The sequence below is a fragment of the Bombina bombina genome, chromosome 2, assembly GCF_027579735.1.
Source record: "Bombina bombina isolate aBomBom1 chromosome 2, aBomBom1.pri, whole genome shotgun sequence".
Classification (NCBI taxonomy): Eukaryota; Metazoa; Chordata; class Amphibia; order Anura; family Bombinatoridae; genus Bombina; species Bombina bombina.
This window is the reverse complement of record NC_069500.1, coordinates 1,371,307,737-1,371,321,935: the sequence shown is the minus strand read 5'-3', so window position 1 is coordinate 1,371,321,935 and position 14,199 is coordinate 1,371,307,737. Positions and strand designations below refer to the sequence as shown.

General features: G+C 34.9%; 1 protein-coding gene across 1 annotated transcript in view; it reads left to right on the top strand.

Moving 5' to 3' along the window:
- Positions 1–14,199, top strand: part of LOC128647573 (catenin alpha-2) — an 887,157-nt gene that overhangs the window by 567,111 nt on the left and 305,847 nt on the right. The window contains exon 4 of the mRNA XM_053700329.1: positions 1,644–1,736. Within this exon, the coding sequence (XP_053556304.1) occupies positions 1,644–1,736 (93 nt within the window). The remainder of the gene's footprint in view (positions 1–1,643; positions 1,737–14,199) is intronic.

Sequence of the window (14,199 nt, the reverse complement as noted above, 5' to 3'; positions counted from 1 at the left end):
AGAGGCAACATTTACTAAAGGATAGAGTTGGATGCTCCGAACATAATTAGAGCATCATTTTAAAAATGGTGGCTCATTGGCATCAAAAGAATGACGCACGTTGGTGTTTATTGCTTGATATAAAGAACATAACTCAATTTACCCTCCCTCCCCCTTCTCTGGACACCCTTTGTCATGTATATAATTAAAAATATTACCTGAGGATTCTGTAATTTTAATTGGTGATAAAACTCCATTGCTGATCGGAGAGGTCAGAAGCTGGTTTATATGTAGAGTTAATGAAGGTAATAGAACAGCATAAGGTGTGTAAAAAAAACAAAAAACACCAGTATCAAATTATCTTAATCACGTAATATTTACATTGATTTATTATGTAATCGTTGGTCCAAAAAGCGCTGCTTTTAATTGGGTTTCTTGTCATTTTAAACTCCCTGCCCTGATTAACAATGCAGATCAGCTTCTTTATGGGTTAATGTAGGCAGTTTTTCTTGAATGTATGTTAAAGGTTATTTTATAAATAACGAATCCACTGTTTCCATGTATATTGGTGAGAAACATACACCAAAACAAAATTGATGGAGCGGGGAGTTTTATGTTATACTTAAATGGTATATTACCTTTTTTTTTTTTAAATAAGTAGAGTATATAACACCAATTAAGCATTGCCTTGTACAGGGTGTGCATCTTTGTTTTATGCAGAATTTGCCATTGTGTTGCATTGCAGGGAAGTAGCTATTGAAAGACTCTTGAGTATATTTACATTATCTCCTTTGCTTGGTCACTTAGGGACACATGTGCCCACACTGCAAACAATCATTATGTAGAATGTTATAATACTAAGTTTCTGGATCCAGCTGGGTACCCTCTAGTAGAACCCCCCCCCCCCCCAAATAATGTTCTGAGCTTAGAAGGGCATGAATCCCATGATTCAGAAGCGTTTAGAATAAAAAAAAAATATGTCCAATTTAATTTGCTCTCTTTCTATTCTTTCTCAAAAAGGTAGGTAGGCTCAGGAACATGTATATTTATGAAGCACTTTATTTCAGCAGTTTTACAAGAATGTTTTTTACAGTTATACAAAGTGGAAGTACTGCTGCCATCTAGTGCTCAACAGTATTCTTGCAACACTTCTGCTATATAGTCCCCCATACAACTGTTTGCCACATACCTAGGTATTCTATTCAACAAAGAATACCATAAAAGTGAAGTCAATTTGATAACAGATATAAATTTACACTTTTTTTAATCATGCATGTTGTGTCCCTTCTATTTTAGGAAAGGCAGGCAAATTAAATGAGGACATATTAAATTGTATCTTATAAACACAATTGAACTGTTATAATGAATGGAATTTAATGTAAAATACATATATTTTTTTAAAAAATGTTTAATATCACTGTTTAACCATTTGGCTGCCTTAGAACTACAATGGATTCCAGGTCCCTTTGACTGATGTAATGCAAATATAATAAATGTTGTCACAATACTTTATTATCCATATCAGTATACAACATTTTTTGTTTTACAGAATGACAATTTTAATGCTATAAACAGCATACAGAATTTACTCTCTTTAATTAAGAGTTAAATAAATAGCCTTATCTGACTAATGCATATTCTCCTTTTTTTTTTCTTCCCAACAGGTAGCAAATCTTGCTTGTTCGATTTCAAATAATGAAGAAGGAGTGAAGTTAGTGCGAATGGCAGCGACTCAGATTGATAGTTTGTGCCCACAGGTATGTGTAACAAATTAATTCATAAGGATGGAGCCATAAAACATCTTAATACAATTTCATTGTATCACATTCAGAAACAAGCACCTTTGCCCAGAGAAAATGAGAATGTAATTACATAATCAAGATATATTTAAAAGAGAGATGCACTGAAAAGATTTCTCATATGAATCAATTTATAAAACAAATATCCTTCTTGGCCAATCCCTGTCCTTAATTTTATCAATGTTAAAGGGACATTTTAATGGAAGAATTACATGCTCTAATTTGTTAGAAAATTAAACTTTTGCGTCACTGATTGTATATTATTATTATTACTATTATTATTGCTATTATTATTTTTATTAATATTTTTATTAATATTATTATTAATAATAATAATTATAATAATACTTATTTGTAAATACACAACTTAATTCTGAAGAGTTTTTTCTATGTGTTTAAAGGAACAGTAAAGTCAACATTAAACGTTCAGATTCAGATAGAGCATGCCATTTTAAACAGCTTTCCAGATTACTTAAATGATCTAATTTGCTTTGTTCTCTTAATATCCTTTGTTGATAGATATATACACACACACACACACATATATATATATATATATATATATATATATATATATATATATATATATATATATATATATATATATATATATATATATTCTGTATATACACACTACTGGTAACCAGCTTCCAGTTGGTTGCCGCACAAATATGCCTCATATCATTGGCTCACTCAATGTGTTTAGCTAGCTCCCAGTAGAATATTGCTGTCCCTTCAACATAGGGTACCAAGAGAATGAAGGAAATTTAATAATAGATATAAGTTAGAAAGTTGTTTAAATTGTAATCTATCTGAAACATAAGAGGAAAAAATGGGTTTCATATTGCAGCTCCCAATTAGGAAACAGACCTTAATTGACAATATATGCTACTGAGATTCTTGTTCAGGGGCTGAAGTGCTTGGTTGTCCAGAGCAGATTTTTCCTTTTGTTTTAATGACTTTGTTGGTGGGGAGGGTGTGGCAAACATATGCTGGAACTTTATTAAAAACACCTGGGAACTTCTACCACATTTGTATAAGTAAGTCAGCTGAAAAAAAGTCAGATAAGGTTGGTTAAATTTAGGTCAAAATTATTTGCAAAAAAAAATGGCAACTGAAAAAAAAAATCCAACCTGTACTAACCTTGAAACATCCTGACTTTGTCCAGTTCATCAGCCAGCTAGTGTTTACGTTAACCTAATTGGCTATTTAGCATTTGCTGAAATGACTTACAGCTGACTTTCCAAACTCATATGAAAGTAACTTGTAAATGTTAACTTAGTAATCAGCACGCACCCGGAAACATCTTCTTATGTTTTATTTTGTCATGTAATATAAGAAATTATTATTATTATGATGATTATGGTGATGAAGATGATCATTTAAAACAAATTCAAGTTCTGAAAAATGATGATGAGAATATAATGGTCCATGTCCAGATTGCCTCTTTAATTTATCAACTATTGTCACATGTGAAGCTTATACTATTTTATTTGAGTATAAATATACCAACATGATAGATGAGGGGCATGTGTAAGGGATAACTTTTATATGAAAGTAAAATAAAATATTTTGTATGAACCACAACTGCAGAGTAAGAATTCTTTGTAAATTGAGTGATTGTTGCAAATTGTTCAGATTTAAATATAAATACTTACAGAAGTAATGTTTAAATTGAGGCTGACAAATAGCGGGTTAGTATGTGGCTGCAATTGTTCAAACACTATAGCTGCCCCTTGTGTTTAGTAACACTGAATATACCACAGCAGTGTTTGTATGAAAGGCAACCAGGGTTTTAACATATATGTTATTAAAAGGTCACAAAGTAAAAGTTATTAGAAGTCAAGTTACATATAGAAGTTTGACCAATAAGTAAGTGCAAATTAGGTACAAAACTAAATGCTTATAGTTCTGTGGAAGAGTAGTTACGTGCAAATTGTGCTCTAAGCGTATGAGCATTCATAATATGATACATCAAAAAGCAATTGGACTTAAGTAGATAAGGTTCCAAATTACAGACATTTGAGGAAGCAATAAAAGACATGAAATTATGTTTTGATGGCTAATAACTCTTTTTTCGCCAGTGGCGTAATTTAACTCAGGAAGTGTCATTACCCTTGAGTAGTAGGCAACAGGGTGTAGGGGTTCGGTGATACTCTGTCTTTGGGATAGCACTGCTCCTACAGCGAAGTCTGAAGCGTCCACCTCAAGGATGTATTGTAGCTATGGATTAGGGAATCTCAAGATTGGTGCTGTAGTGAATTTACGTTTGAGGGTAAATTTCTTGAGTCTGATGTGTCCAGTTAAATTTGATGGTAGACTTTGTTAAATTACTAAGAGGTTTGGTCAAGGCAGCAAAGTTTTTAATAAACTTTCTATAAAAGTTTGAAAACCCCATGAACCTTTGGCTATCTTTTTTAGACCTTGGTATAGGCCAATTTTTAATGGTTTGAACTTTATTATCTTCCATCTTAATGCTGCTTGGAGATATCTGATATCCCAAAAATTTGATTTTTTCAGAGTTGAAAATAAATTTTTCCGATTTTGCATATAGATTGTTACATCTGAGGCGAGATTGTACTATGCCTAAATGTTTTATGTCTTCTGGTAATGTTGTGGAAAAAAAACAGAATTTCATCGAGATATGTGACAAGGAATATGTCTAAAATGTCTCTAAAATTGTCGTTTATCAAATGTTGGAATGTTTCTGGGGCGTTGCTGAGGCCGAATGGCATGACAGTGTACTCGAACAATCCATATTGTGTACAGAATGCTGTCAGCCATTCGTCCCCTGCACTGATCCTAATTAAATTGTAGACTCCCCTGAGGTCTAATTTAGTGAAATATTTTGCTCCCTTCAGCCTCTCAATCAACTCAGGTATCAGGGCAAGAGGATAACGTTTTTTTATAGTTCTTTTGTTTAATTCTCTGTAATCCACTATTGGTCTAAGTGAGTTATCTTTATTTATTACAAAGAATATCCCTGCTCCTGCTGGAGAGGTGGAGGGTCTAATAAATCACTTCCTTAAGTTTTCATCAATATAACTTTTTAAACTCTGGTTTAGATAATGGGAAAATATGTCTGCAAGGTATGTCAGCGCCGGATAATAATTCTATAGGGCAATCATACTTCCTTTGTGGAGGTAGATTTTCTGACTCCTTTTTATCAAATACATTAGAAAATTCAAGCTATTCTTGCAGTATGTGGAATTCTGTAGTTTGCAATAAGGAGGTTGATGAGTAACAGGTTTGAAGGCAAAATGTGGATTTCAATTCTATACTGGAGGTTGATCAATTTATTTTAATATTGTTGCCATAAATAACACGCAAGAAAATAGGGGTTTGCTTTTTTACCAGTGGTATTTTATTTATTTAGTAAAGTTTTTATCTACATAGTTTGCTGTAGCGCCTGAGTCAATTATTGCTGAATTGCTGACTCGATGTTGATCCCACTGTTAAAGAATAGATAAGGAACAGTGAGAGGTGTTGTGAATCTGGGTATGAAAACAGTTATTAATTTGTTGGGTCTTACCCCTTTTCTGGCGATTTAGTAATGGACAATCCTTAACTCCATGTTCTTCAGAGGCACAGTACAAACAGAGGTTGTTAGTTCTCCTCCTAAATTTCTCTTGGGGGGTAAGTGGTCTTTTCAAGACGCCAATCTCCATGGGTTCTGTGTTCGTTGTTGATAAAGATGGACTGGTGGAGTAACTAGGATATTCTTTAAGTTGATTGTCAGTTGTACTTTTCTTTAACTGTCTCTTCCTTATAAGTCTATTAAGGGTTATGCTAAGTTTTATCAATTCATCTAAGGTATCTGGTAAGTCTAAACGTGCGAGTTCATCTTTCAGAGCATCTGAGAGGCCCAGGCAGAATTGATTTCTAAGGGATAAGTCGTTCCATAAACTGTCTTTAGCCCATTTCTTAAAATTCGTTATATACTCCTCAACTACCTGTTTTGCTTAAGGGACCTCATGGCTGTTTCTGCAGTTATTTGCTTGTATGGATCTTCGTATAACTAAGCTAGTGCTTTAAAAAATTATTCCAGTGAATCTAGTATTGAGTCATTTGTCTCAAAATAAGTTTTAGCCCATATGCGGGGTTCTCCTCTTAAATAAGAAATCGTGGTAAGAACCTTCAAGCGATTAGTAGGATAGGTATTTAGTTTTAAGGCAAAAAGGAGATAACAATAATTTTTAAATTCCCTAAACTGGGATCTGTCACCGTAGAATTTCTCAGGTGGGCTAACCTGAGGTTTAAGAGTGTGTGTTTTAGCCTCAACTATATCTTTAATATAAGACTTCAATGAACCATTTTCATGTTTTAGAGACCTTAGACCATCTGTTAATAAATCTACTCTTTGTGTGAGTGCCTGCACATGATTTACTCTGCTGGGTCCATATCCAACAAAAGGCTTGGTAATATTGTAATAGATAACTTTTATCTGAAAGTAAAACAAAATAGTTTGTATGAACTACAACTGCAGAGTTGTAAGAATTCTTTGTAAATTGAGTGATTGTTGCAAATTGTTCAGATTTAAATATAAATACTTACAGAAGTAATGTTTAAATTGAGGCTGACAAATAGCAGGTTAGTATGTGGCTGCAATTGTTCAAACACTATAGCTGCCCCTTGTGTTTACTAACTCTGAATATACCACAGCAATGTTTGTATGAAAGGCAACCAGGGTTTTAACATATATGTTATTAACAGGTCACAAAGTAACAGATGTTAGAAGTTAAGTTACAGATAGAAGTTTGACCAATAAGTAAGTGCAAATTAGGTACATAACTAAATGCTTAAAGTTATGTGGAAGAGTAGTTACGTGCAAATTGTGCTCTAAACGTATGAGCAATCATAATATGATACATCAAAAGGCAATTGGACTTAAGTAGATAAGGTTCCAAATTACAGACATTTGAGGAAGCAATAAAAGACATGAAAATCTTACTAGTTAAATGTAAAGAGATTTGGATGCATACGCTGGCAACTTGTTAGTTTAGGGAGCGGCGTCCGTTGCAGCTGAACAGCTGAAACCAGAGAGCGTGTGACATCACCGCAAGAAAGGAAAGCTGGTTCCGGATTGTAGACATGCGCTGTGATAACATAGATTAGGTTAGTTTTCTTAGGTTAGAACTACAAACTGAGATCCTCCTGAACGTCAGAGAAGGTGGAGCAGGAAGAAAAAATTACTAAGCAAAGTATTAGGAGAAGGCTAGGCATTTTTTACTGAATACGTTTAGGTACCTCCCATTAGTTAAAGGTACAAGACGCAGTCTGGGCATTACAACATGTGACTAAACATCATCAGCTTTATTCATAGGGATTTTGAAGGTGACATAATCAGCTACAAATGGATGCTTTATGCACAGTGACCTGCAATTACCATAATACAAATAATTCAACAAACATCCTTATGAAGCTGATGTATCCTCTCTTTACTGACTTTACAATCATCTTGCTCTAGAGTCAAATCAGTATCCGGTCAATGCAATGTTTTTTTTCGGAGGGGGGGTTGTATTTTTTTCTTACATTATTTTTTTAAGGATTTAATAATTTAGCATGAAGTAAAGAACATAATGTTGATCCCATCTTTCCTGCGATTGTTTTTAAAACACAGAGCCATGAATCCTAAGTAAGCTATACCAGATTTTTTTTTTATATAACTGTATCATCCTTGCACATCTAGGCCTAGGTTAAGGAGAAAGTAAAAATGCTAGGGGTATTGTGCACTAACATTGCTTGAGTTCTATCCATAGTGCTCTTATTTTTACTTTCATATTACAAGTTTAAAGTAAAATGTTAGTGTCAGAGCTAAAGCCTTGGGTTTGCTAATATCTGGAGGTCGGATAGTGTGGCCGCACTAAATCCCTCACTTAAAAGACTTTGATGGGACTGCTAGAACATGTTTATATATATATATATATATATATATACAGGGAGTGCAGAATTATTAGGCAAGTTTTATTTTTGAGGATTAATTTTATTATTAAACAACAACCATGTTCTCAATGAACCCAAAAAACTCATTAATATCAAAGCTGAATAGTTTTGGAAGTAGTTTTTAGTTTGTTTTTAGTTATAGCTATTTTAGGGGGATATCTGTGTGTGCAGGTGACTATTACTGTGCATAATTATTAGGCAACTTAACAAAAAATAGATATATACCCATTTCAATTATTTATTTTTACCAGTGAAACCAATATAACATCTCAACATTCACAAATATAAATTTCTGACATTCAAAAACAAAACAAAAACAAATCAGTGACCAATATAGCCACCTTTCTTTGCAAGGACACTCAAAAGCCTGCCATCCATGGATTCTGTCAGTGTTTTGATATGTTCACCATCAACATTGCGTGCAGCAGCAACCACAGCCTCTCAGACACTGTTCAGAGAGGTGTACTGTTTTCCCTCCTTGTAAATCTCACATTTGATGATGGACCACAGGTTCTCAATGGGGTTCAGATCAGGTGAACAAGGAGGCTATGCCATTAGATTTTCTTCTTTTATACCCTTTCTTGCCAGCCACGCTGTGGAGTACTTGGACGCGTGTGATGGAGCATTGTCCTGCATGAAAATCATGTTTTTCTTGAAGGATGCAGACTTCTTCCTGTACCACTGCTTGAAGAAGGTGTCTTCCAGAAACTGGGAGTTGAGCTTGACTCCATCCTCAACCCGAAAAGGCCCCACAAGCTCATCTTTGATGATACCAGCCCAAACCAGTACTCCACCTCCACCTTGCTGGCGTCTGAGTCGGACTGGAGCTCTCTGTCCTTTACCAATCCAGCCACGGGCCCATCCATCTGGCCCATCAAGACTCACTCTCATTTCATCAGTCCATAAAACCTTAGAAAAATCAGTCTTCAGATATTTCTTGGCCCAGTCTTGACGTTTCAGCTTGTGTGTCTTGTTCAGTGGTGGTCGTCTTTCAGCCTTTCTTACCTTGGCCATGTCTCTGAGTATTGCACACCTTGTGCTTTTGGGCACTCCAGTGATGTTGCAGCTCTGAAATATGGCCAAACTGGTGGCAAGTGGCATCTTGGCAGCTGCACGCTTGACTTTTCTCAGTTCATGGGTAGTTATTTTGCTCCTTGGTTTTTCCACACGCTTCTTGCGACCCTGTTGACTATTTTGAATGAAACGCTTGATTGTTCGATGATCACGCTTCAGAAGCTTTGCAATTTTAAGAGTGCTGCATCCCTCTGCAAGATATCTCACTATTTTTGACTTTTCTGAGCCTGTCAAGTCCTTCTTTTGACCCATTTTGCCAAAGGAAAGGAAGTTGCCTAATAATTATGCACACCTGATATAGGGTGTTGATGTCATTAGACCACACCCCTTCTCATTACAGTGATGCACATCACCTAATATGCTTAATTGGTAGTAGGCTTTCGAGCCTATACAGCTTGGAGTAAGACAACATGCATAAAGAGGATGATGTGGTCAAAATACTCATTTGCCTAATAATTCTGCACTCCCTGTATATATATATATATATATATATATATATATATATATATATATATATATATATATAAATATAAATATGTATACACATACATACACATACATATATACAGTATATATACTGTATATATATATATATATATATATATATATTTACACATACATACACATACACACACATATATATATAATGAAAGCCTATTAAGACTAGCTGTACTGTACTCCTAACTAAGGAAACACAATCAAACTTCCAGAAAACTTTAACTGTAACCAGACTTTCCCCCCAATTTGCATATCTCTAAAAGCCCTGCCTTTATTCCCCACAGTGCACTTAACTATATTCATTCTTATCCGATCACGTCATAAAAGCACTTAAACCTTGATCCCTCTTAGTGCAGGTAACCCTAAATGCACTGGTTCATGTTCCTGCACACCTTAACATGGCTGTCATTAAGCCCCCTGCAGCATATTTTCTGATGCCCCCACTAGAAATGATCCTAACTGTTCTCACTCACTCATCCATTGCAATTAAACATATTCATGACAACTCCCTGCAATATAATTTAATGACTTAACAAATTCCTCCCCTTCCTCCTCATTTAAGCATAACTGTGAGCTCCCCATCTCAATACTCTATAATGGTTGACCTAGTCCCTTTCTAAGGCAATTAGCCTTAACTGTAACCTCACTCTTCGCAGCCCCCTTTAAACTCTAACCCACCAATGTGACCACCAATCACAAATCTCTCTTACTGACCCCCATTGTTAACTCCCACACTATGATATTCTGGTTTATATATTCAAGTATAGGTTAAACTGCACTCAAAGTTTGGGTAAGTACTGTTTGCGGTTATTTTCTCATTTTGTACTTTACTCACTTTTTAAGAAATGTGCATCCTCTTAATGCTTATATCAGTAGAACAAAGAGTGTCAATTAGATTTCATGCATTAGAAATTACTAAGTGCAACAAATATATTGCAAAAGACCAAAATGAGCAAGGAGTAATGACTTAAAGGGGTATAATACTCATATGCTAAATCACTTGAAACTGTTGCAGTATAACTGTAAGCAGCTGACAGGAAAATATTCCTGAGCATCTCTATGTAAAAAATGAAGATATTTTACCTCACAATCTCCTCAGCTCAGCAGAGTAAGTTCTGTGTAAAAAGTTATGCTTCAGCTGCTGTACAGTTGCAGGTTAAAAAATAAATAAATGAAGAAATGAACTGCAGCCAATCAGTGCTGAGGTCATGAACTCTTTTAGTGTGATCTCATGAAATTTGACTTAACTCTCACGAGATTTCATAGTAAACTTCCTTAAACTGAATAGGGAAATAACATGAGTGTGCACAAGGCTCACTCCCTTGCCTGTCCCAGTGCAGGCATACTAATTTGCTGCTTAAAGTCCTTTACAATGGGGTGTTAATACTTTAAACATTTTGAGGTAAAATATCTTTCTTTTTTACATAGAGATGTCCAGGTGATATTTTCTAGTCAGCTTTTTACACCTATGCTGCATCACTTTCAAGTGTTTCCACATTTGGGTATCATGGCCCTTTAATATATGTAGTACATTCCATTTCACTTAAAGGGGCAGTTTACTCAAACATGTTCTACCCTTTAATTTGTTCCCAATTATCCACTTTTCCTGCTGGAGTGTATTAAATTGTTTACAAGTATTTCCATTAACCTTATATTGGCATTTGAATTAGTTTATTTAGCCTGTGGTATCCCCACCCATCCTGAAAGTTTTTGGCCACGAGGCCAAGCTGTATCAACACAGCCAGTGGAAGAAATTACACTCCCAGTGGGTTATAGAAGAGATAAGATAATAAAATGTTAATTTTCCTTTGTTCTCGCCAAGTATTGGTGATTGGTTTATGGACAGATATAAGATAAAGAAGCAGGTATATATACACAATGTGATAACGTAATGAGATCTGATTATACCTACAAGCTCAACCCATTTTATAAGGTTGTGGCTTCAAAACACAAAATCAGCTAATTCATATACACAAATAAGCCTTAAAAAAGCAAATCTTATACATTTTATACTCTGCAGCTGGTAAAAAAAGTAATTGGAAACACATTAAGGAAAAAACAATTTTATAGTATACTGTCCCTTTAATTCAAATTAATGTGAATTTATTTAGAAATATGTTTTCACTTCACTACTTCACATGATTGAAATTTAAATACCGGATATAAAAAAAAAAAAAAAAAAACTTGTTTATTTAAAAAACTGTAGGTTAGCTAAGATAAATATCAATATAATGAATAAATGTAAAATAAATGATTTCTCAGTCTTGTATATTGGACCTACAAATATTACTGTGATGGTAAGATTCATCTTCATAATAGGATCTATCATTACAGTGTGGTGTGAGTTTTAAATCAATATATTTGTATTAGCCATGATAATGATATTTCATTTTCACTTCATAGCTCACTAGTTTATTACAAATTATGCCCAAGTACGGTAATTCATTACAGCAATTGCTACTTTTTTTTTATACCCTTTGCTAATGTGGAACAATTTTTTAATCTTTACAAATGTTTGCAAATTATGTAAACAAATAGAACATGGCATGAATGTTCCTTACTTTTCATCATCCAATAAGCCTTTTGTCCATTCAATTTATACATACATTTAATATGCAATTTTGCTTCATTGTGGGTAGATCATATTCATATTACTACATTGCTTAAAAAAATAAATTCAATATATTATACTAATGTTACCACTATACAACGTATTATCGGTTTCAATAGACCTGCAAAAATGTTGCTGTTGTCTTAAATGGCAGATTCTAGACTTTAAACACTTGAAGTTGTAAACAAAGGTTGCCATAAATCTATATACCAAGGTAGGCAGGTGGTACAAATGACGGTGGCCATCAGTTTCTGTTGCCATCCTTGATTTTGTAATTTAAAATCCCATTTTGCCCATATTTACCTCTCTTTTTGTCCTGATATGGCAAACAAATGGCATGTAAAAAGGATCTGAATTCCAGATCTGAGTCTTGTGACATATTTGATTACATAGTTGTTACTCTAACAATAACTGGGATGAACCACCAGTGAGACTTGTCATGTGGCTCGAGAGGATTACATTGATTTCAAATGGTGCACATGCCTACCAGGATATACACATATAAGGCACTATGCATAGTCCTGTTTTTTGTTGTTTTTTTTTCAAATGGTGCACATGCCTACCAGGATATACACATATAAGGCACTATGCATATTCTTGTTTTTGTTTTTTTCGCCCCCAATTCTTTATTTTATGAATATATGTATGCATTTATTTTTTTATGAACATGAATACAATTGTGTGTTGGAAAATTGCAAGTTTATATGAGCACAGAGATTTTACATGTTGTTTTTTGTTAGTATTTTAGTGAAAAAAATCTTTATTCCCAATATCCCCTAAAGACAACCCTCTCACCACATTAAACCTTGTTCCACCAGCTACACAGCATAAATAATAACACCATACCAAGCTTATTAACTCCCTGGCTACCAAAGTATTTCCTGTACAAGACCTCAAAAATTATCACCAAAGTACCCATCTAGTACCTAAAGTCCCTCCAACATATAAGGAACCACTTCTATGAACACCTGCACCATAAACAATCCTGCCCCTTAAATGTCCCCCCCCCCCTCAAAATATTTATCTTCCCCTTCTGGGTGCCATATTTATTGCCAGGTCTTTTTAAAATGAAATGGGACAGATTAACTAAGAAACCGAGCAGGGTTGAGGTAGGAAGTCTTAATATCAAAGATAAACCCTCCAAATATTCTAATTCAGTCATGATAACTATCAGGTTTAGTTCATGGAGTCAATATATTAACATCCTCTACAGTTTCTAAGCCCATTCACTAATGTTCACCTATCTCTCTATTCCATTAGTAAAGCTACCTTGCTGCTAGATTACGAGTCTTGCGTTAGCCATAAGAAGCAGCGTTGAGAGGTCCCAACACTGCTTTTTACCTAACACTGGTATTACAAGTCTGACAGGTACAGGCTCACCACCAACTTTTCTTCCGCGACTCGAGGCTACCGCAAATCCCCTTACGTAAATTGCGTATCCTATCTTTTTAATGGGATATGCCTAATGCTGGTATTACGAGTCTTGGAAGAAGTGAGCGGTAGACTCTCCTGTCAAGACTTCGACCGCATTTAAAAGTCAGTAGTTAAGAGTTTTATGGGCTAACGCTGGAACATAAAACTCTTAACTAAAGTGCTACAATGTACACTAACACCCATAAACTACCTATTAACCCCTAAACCGAGCCCCCCCCCCCACATCGCAAACAGTAAAATAAAAATTTTTAATTGCTATTCTGCCGACCGGACATCGCAGCCACCTACATTATCCCTATAAACCCCTAATCTGCTGCCCCTAACATCGCCGACACCTACATTATATTTATTAACCCCTAATCTGCCGCCCCCAACGTCGCCGCCACCTACCTACAATTATTAACCCCTAATCTGCCGACCGGACATCCCCGCCACTTTAATAAATATATTAACCCCTAAACCGCTGCACTCCCGCCTCGCAAACACTAGTTAAATTTTATTAACCCCTAATCTGCCGTCCCTAACATCGCCGACACCTACCTACATGTATTAACCCCTAATCTGCCACCCCCAACGTCGTCGCTACTATATTAAAGTTATTAACCCCTAAACCTAAGCCTAAACCTAACCCTAACCCCCCCTAACTTAAATATAATTTAAATTAAACGAAATACATTTAACATAATTGATTAAATTATTCCTATTTAAAACTAAATACTTACCGATAAAATAAACCCTAAGCTAGCTACAATATAACTAATAGTTACATTGTAGCTAGCTTAGGATTTATATTTATTTTACAGGCAACTTTGTATTTATTTTAACTAGGTACAATAGTTATTAAATAGATATTAACTATTT